Source organism: Microtus ochrogaster, chromosome 8 (genome assembly GCF_000317375.1).
Source record: "Microtus ochrogaster isolate Prairie Vole_2 chromosome 8, MicOch1.0, whole genome shotgun sequence".
NCBI classification, from domain to species: Eukaryota; Metazoa; Chordata; class Mammalia; order Rodentia; family Cricetidae; genus Microtus; species Microtus ochrogaster.
In genome coordinates, this window is record NC_022015.1 from 43,527,902 (window position 1) to 43,535,257 (window position 7,356).

The following is a 7,356-nucleotide window of genomic DNA, read 5'->3' on the forward strand; positions in this document are numbered from 1 at the left end:
ACATCTGGGCCATCTGTTCCTACTGGAGATTTTTCAGGTGGTCTTCCTTGATCAAACCTGAGTTTTCTAACTCAGAATGAATCCACAGCCTCTCATTTCCTGTGGAAACAAAAGCAAAATCTCTTCTCCAAAGTAACATATCTTTTGACTTCAATTTTGAAGTCAAGGTATTTTCAAAATACCTATCTTGTGTTAGTTCAGCAGTACTTATAAGCAAATATCTTTTAGCAGTTGTTCCTTCTTCAGCATTTAAACAATTCAAAAAGAGCACAATAACATAGAATATCAAGATTCTTTGTGTATTTTTTATCTTTGCTTGGCTTTATTTTAACCTCTTTTTTTCATTTTTACTTTTACTGTTTGAGACAGGTTCTCTGTATATCTTTGTCCTGGAATAACTCTGTAGACCAGGTTGTCCTTGAACTCACAGAGATCTTGCCTGTGTCTGCCTCCCCAGTGCTGGGATTAAAGGTGTCTGCCACCACACCTTGAATTCACAGAGGTCTGTCTGCCTTTGCCTCCCAAACTTTGGAATTAAAGGCTTGTGCTACCACACCTTGAACTCACAGAATCTGTCTGCCTCTGCCTCCCAGGCATTGGGATTAAAAGTGTGTACCACCACACCCAACTAGTCTCTTTTTTTATTTTAAGGACTTTAACCTTTAGCCTGCACATATTTTTAACACAGTGTAAACCATTTAGAGGCTTTTTTCATCTTTGACTCTCTTTACTGTATATCTCTCTTTTTTGACCACACACGTCTTTAATTTACCAAGCAATATGGGTAGGATTAAGGCCGTGGCTTTGATGGCTGGATCCACCCCACTACTTAGCTTTATGCGATTCCAGCCTCATGGCGGATCCCAGGTGTAGCCACGTTTATTGCCACAACTTTATGGAGTTTCAAGGTCCCTGCAAGCTGCAGTAGTGCACTCAGAAGACACACTCAAATGCTCCATAGTCAGATTGCCTGCCTGAAAGAGTCAGAGTTTGCCCTCTCAGGAGGGCCCAGAATGCCAGCATTTTAAAACAGCACAGCTTTTTCCATGGCTCCTTTGTCTGCGGGGCAGGTCACATCCTGATTCTTCTGTGGTCTGGGCAGGAATAGGAGGAATGGGCTTCCTCCTTCCCAGAATTCTCCTGTTCTCATTACCCCACCTCTACTTCCTGTCTTGTTGACCCACCTATACTTTCAGCCTGGCCAATTAGCATTTATTCAAAATATGATTGACAGAATACAGACAATTCTCCCATACCATAAGTCAAATAAATCCTTCTACCCCCAGTTGAGTTTCATTATAGTGTTCTTAACAGCCACAGTATGAAACTAGAACAGGGGGATAGGTCAGCTAATATTTGATGTAATAGAAAACTCATAATAAAGAGAATCAACAATTTAGTTTGGGCTTTGCAGGCAGCACATTACTCTTCTCTACTAGATTTGTTCGTGTATCATATGGTGATTGGAGAACTCAATACATGTTGCTTCACCATAGGCTCATTCACGTGTGTAGATGGTGGTTCTGACTGTCAGTCAATGCCAACTATTGGTTGTGATGATAGTACAATGTGTCTCTGGTCAGCTACCCTATACTAGTTTCTATGCAGTTGGTTTCAAGGTAACTAGGATCAATCAATCAATAAATAAATAAAGTCTCAAGGTCTAACACTGTTAAGCCTCTTTTTGTATAAGTTTATATTCCTATTGATCAGATGGGGTATGGAAGTGAACTACTCCAGGGAACAGATGCAGTGAATTAAATTCCAAATCCTTGCTTTAATAATCTACTATATTGTGGGCTGGAGAGATGGCTCAGAGCCTGCTCTTCCAAAGGTCCTGAGTTCAATTCCCAGCAACCACATGGTGGCTCACAACCATCTGTAATGGGGTCTGGTGCCCTCTTCTGGCCTGCAGGCATATACACAGACAGAATATTGTATACATAATAAATAAATAAATATTAAAAAAAGAAAAAAATAATCTACTATATTGGGTACATGACACAGAAGAAGCTGGCTACCATATTTTATAGCTCATTCTCTTTTATTTTCAAAACTACACAATTATATACCTTAAAAACTTAGTTCCAGTCTTGGTTTGTTCACAAAATGACTATGAATTAATTCATTCCCTGTCATGTCATCATTTTTGTAAAATAGGGAACATTTTGCCTGCCATGTCTATATGATTGTTCACACAGCAGCATCAACATGAGCATAATCAAATTCTGTCTTAAATCTCACACTTTCTACCCCATTGGAGAGGCCCCACCCAGAACATATTTGGCCATTTCCTCTCTTCTTAGAAGTTCACAATGTTTTCTTATAAACCCATTTAGGTTCCCAGTCTCGCCTGAATGAGGCAATACAAAATATTGCAAACATTCAGTCTTTCCAAGTCAACCGCTCAGAAAACATCCTCTTTGTAACAGCAGAGACAATCAAGAAACTGTTCCCTGACCTGCTGGATCCAAAGAATTTATCTCCGGGTAATGGCAAGCCCAAGGCCATGTGAGTTTGATCAGAGCTGTTATATATCTCTCACATCTTTCTTCTACAGCCCCACTGCCTGAGGCTGATTTTACTCTGGTCCTTGCTGTCCACACTCTTGTACATGACCCCACCCATGCTCATGCAAGCAACTCTAATTATATTCAGTTGGTTGCACTACACACACAAAAGAAATGAAAGAAGAACTTATTGGGCAGAACTTCAATAGAGTGAGGACAGTAGAATGAAGGTAGTTAAGAGTGCTTAAAACTAACATATGTGACATATATTTATGGGATTATTAAATAACAAACTTTTAAAAAGTTTGAATTATAATATTGCCAGCAAGATGGTTCATCAATTAAGGACTTCGATGGCCAAGGCTGACTAACTGAGCTACTGAACTCAATACCTGGGACCAACATGGTCAAAGGAGATAACTATCTGCACAGATTCTTCTCTAATCCACAGTCCATGTACATCCATACCCTCTTATTCATCCCCACACAAAAAGCCATTAAATAAGTTAAGAAGGGAAATTAAAAATGATAAGAATAATCTACAAAAGTATAAATCTGACCAGGTTCCTTTTTTTTGCATTGTTGTAAAAGTAAAGTCCTCTGTTCACTGTTTGAAATTTATTATTCTTGCTCATTTTCTCCTACCACACTGACCTTTCTGTCCTTCCAGCATAAGTCCATCTATATTCCAGGACGTTGCATTTGCTGCTTCCAATGCTCTGCCTCTCAAGATAATAGAGGTAGGAATAGACTGTACCCTTATATTAACTGGCTTTGCTTTCTTTTTGGACCCTCTATAGCAATCAAGACATGTTTAAACTTTCATCCTTGGATACCACCCATGCTGCCTTGGTGAATAAATTCTGGCTTTTTGGTGGCAATGAGCGGAGCCATAGATTCATTGAACGCTGTTTAAAGAACTTCCCAAGTTGCTGTGTCCTGGGACCTGAGGGGACCCCTGCATCCTGGACCCTAATGGACCAAACTGGAGAGATGCGAATGGGAGGCACCATGCCTGAGTATCGAGACCAAGGTCTTGTCTCCTTTGTTGTCTATTCACAAGACCAGATTATGAAGAAATGTGGCTTTCCTGTTTATTCTCACACAGACAAAAGCAATATTGCCATGCAAAAAATGAGTTACAAACTGCAACATCTCCCCATGCCCAGTGCCTGGAACCAATGGAAGTGTGTGCCTATGTGAAGCTAGCCTTGAACATAAGATGGTGTTGGGGGGGGGACCTGGGGATGTAATTGGATGGCAAAGAATAAAGGTGACCAAAAAGAGAGAATAAATGGAAACCAGACGCAAAGGAGTGGTGCTGTCTGTACTCTGGGGAAGCAGTGTGAATGGCTGACAGATATGCCATAGTTCCTGTTCATCAGATTGTTCTTAGACTCCCTGAAGTTCATTATCTGAAGAAAGTCTATGTCCTTCAGTATTGAACTCTTCTAATTTAGTCACACTTCCTGGATCTATATGACACTCCCTTATCAACTACACAAAACTCCAAATGGTTCCTCTTGGAAGCCCTAGTACACAACTTGGAGACTTCTGCTAACCTTGCTCGTGATAATGAGATAATGTTTTCTGGCTTCTGTGCCTTATTCCTCTCTGTCTATGGCTTTTCCTTCAGCGATCAGCAAGTGTATTCTCATCAGGTCTTAAGAAAGTAGCCAGTCCTTTGCTGGCTGCTTTATATATATTAAATACATTATACACGAACCATACAGTTTATCAGACCAAGAATTGACAACTGAAACTTCATAAAACTAAAAGGACCCTATATAAATGAGCAAACAACGAACAGGGTGAAAAGGAAAGCAGCAGAATGGCAGCAATTTCACTAGCTACATAGCTGACAGAGGATTGACATCTGGAATACAGAAATAAATCAGAAAACAAAGGATTAAGTGGCAAAAGCCAAGCTGTCTCCCCTGGAAATGGTGCATAAATGTTTTGCATATGGAGGTCCTTAAGGCGTGGCCCTTCGGAGAACCCCATCCACCCAGAAGGACCTGTGGAAGTGATGCTGCTGGCCCCAGCGCTGGTCCCAGGGAGCTCACAGGCTTCAGGCTTCTCTAGCTTTGCTTACTCTTATGGTAATTCTTAGTTTCGCTTTGCCAGTTATGATTGTGACTGAGTTTACCTGGATAATTTTTCTGAAAGTCTCTACAAAGAAATCAAGGCTCTCTGCAGTCATTCACAGAAACCGGTTTCTCCAGCCGCCCCTGGCTGTTCTTGCCGTCATTCTGAGTAAACAGAAGGAACTCGCTAAAGTTAATGGTTCTTGCTTATTTAACTACCCTAAAAAAGAGAAAACAATATTCCAAAGAGCTTAGGAACTTGGGAGATGGTTTCTTAAAAGATGACACTGAAAACCTATGGTGCGACATAAGGTAAAGATAAATGACACAAAGGGTCAGACATCTCTCTGGTGCCAGGATACGAATGTTTAGATATGTTTTCAGTTAAAGCTCCCAGTTCCCTTGGAAGTAAAAGTACATATAGAAACTTCCAGGAAGAATAGAAATTTGGTCCCAACTGTTTAAAATTTAGGCAATCATTACCATTTTGAAAATTTATAAAGAATAGGGTTATAACTGTTGTCCACATAAAAGTGATATGCAGATTATGTAGAAATTGATTTACACCTGAAAATAATATCTGAGGTATGGCGTCATACACTCAACTGATTACAAAAATACAAAAGTATCACACTGATTTTTTTTGTAAACACATGCTTGCTGCCGGCTAGGGCACAGTGTGAATGAGATGTCCCTGGCTAGATATAATCATTTGGCTTGCAATATAAAAATTAATGATTTGGGGTAAAGGTCAATGACCAAAGGAGTGAGACAAGGAAAAGAAACTAAAATGGGTAAATATTAATGATTCTTGGAAAATGATTAAAGAGAAATGTATTGCAACTGCGCATGCTTGAATGCTTTAGAACTTGAATAAATAAAAACGACTTGAGTTTTAGAAAAAGAAAGAAAAAATCAGAGATGCACAGGTGGGGCGCCCTCTAGAGGCGAGTTAGAGAAGAGTTTGTTTTGCCTCTCCCTTAGGTGGTTACCAGGATTCCTAGCTTGTCACTTAGTATGCAGAACTTAGCTCTACCTCTCTGGTCCCATTGCTTTTCCCTCTTTGTGTCTCTAACCTCCCTCTGCCTCTCTTTTTAATTTGCTATAAAATCCACAAAATATAAAACTCATTGTTTTCAAAGTAACTGCCATTCACTGCATACACTGTAATGTCCAGCTATCATATCTGCACAGTCTAAAACACTTGGACCAGCAAATCAGCAGCACTTGTTTCCTTCTGGGAATCCCTAATCTTCTCATCACTATAAACTTACCTACCCCGTGTATGGAAAGGGTAGTAAAGCCTGCCACCTTTTATTCTGGCTACCTTGACTTAAATCTTATTTTAGAACACCTCTTGGTCTTTTGGGTAAGATCAAGCATAGCTCCATCTTGAGGTTTCCCCAGCAGTGCAGTACGCATTAGCATTTACCTGCCTTTTTGAAGTGGTGGATAAACATGAACACTGTACAGAAATTCATTTTGAATTCTTGCAAATCGTTGAGCATATAATTAGGCATGGCAGGTCTATATGATGCCTTAATTTTTCTTAGTGAGTAACTTCCAAGTTGTTTTCCACCTATACCATAATATCTGTGCTTTGGATTTGAAGGAGTGTATTTAGTATAAAGCAAAGGAGTCAGCAGAAGTGTCTGGCCAGTAAAGAGGGTCCAAGCAAGAGTCTTCTGTGTAGACTTCCTGCTTCCCATTCCCAGCACAGGCGTCTTTGAAACATCAGGTGTAGTTGAGTCCTTTCTGTCCAGGAATGATTTATCTCTAGCTGCAGTAATGTCTAATCCAGAAAGATACTCTCTTCCAGTTCTCAAGGACGTTCTTTTTCAGGTTTTAATATTTTCTTTTCCTAGCCGGGCGATGGTGGCGCACACCTTTAATCCCAGCACTTGGGAGGCAGAGACAGGTGGATCTCGGTGAGTTCGAGACCAGCCTGGTCTATAAGAGCTAGTTCCAGGACAGGCTCCAAAGCCACAGAGAAACCCTGTCTCGAAAAACCGAAAAAAAAAATATTTTCTTTTCGTTGTCTCTGACTTTTCCTTGTTACTGACCTGTAGAGGTTCTTAACATATTCTGGATATTAAATCTTTACCAGATAAGTGACTCGCAAATATTTTCTCTTCTTCCGTAGTTTTATGAGTACTTTCTGGATAGTTTTCCACATTAGTTAATCTCTCAGGTTGTGATGAAACACCTGGCATACTAAAGCATGAAGGGTTTGTTTTGGCTAGTGGGTTGATGGTTTAGTCTGCTAGCAGTTGCAGGGGTGTGGAAAGAAGGAGCAGCTGTGGGCTGTGGTGGCAGAATGTGAGGTTGCTTGCTCACTCTGGGGCAGATGAGGAAGTAGAAAGGAGAATTCAAGACCTGTGAAGAATTGTGTTGAAAATGTGATGGGGACTACATTCAATCTATACACTGCTTTTGGCAGCATGGTTGGTCGTCTTTCTTACTATATTAATCCCATAGATCTCTTTTGATTTACTGGTCTGAGATAACTTATTCCTTGTGTTTTCTTGGGTGTGGTTAACTTCTTCAGGTTGAAGTTTTTATTTTGGCACCCCTACTGTAGAGCTGAACTTTTAGAAAGATACTGCTTAAATTTGGTTTTACCCTGAAATGTCTTTCTTTCTCCATCTACTGTGTTGAATAGTTTTTCTGGGTATAGCAGTCTGAGCTGACACCTATGGTCTCTTATAGTTTGTAGAACACCTGTCCAGGCCCTTTTGGCTTTTAGAGTCTCCATTGAA

At 40.3% G+C, this 7,356-nt stretch overlaps 1 protein-coding gene across 1 annotated transcript in view; it reads left to right on the forward strand.

Moving 5' to 3' along the window:
* The window catches only part of LOC101984651 (glycine N-acyltransferase), a 15,068-nt gene extending 11,225 nt beyond the window's left edge, over positions 1-3,843 (forward strand). The window contains exons 5-6 of the mRNA XM_005351992.3: positions 2,340-2,511; positions 3,311-3,843. Coding sequence (XP_005352049.1) covers positions 2,340-2,511; positions 3,311-3,713 — 575 coding nt within the window. The 3' untranslated portion in view covers positions 3,714-3,843. The remainder of the gene's footprint in view (positions 1-2,339; positions 2,512-3,310) is intronic.
* The last annotated feature ends 3,513 nt before the right edge of the window (positions 3,844-7,356 follow it).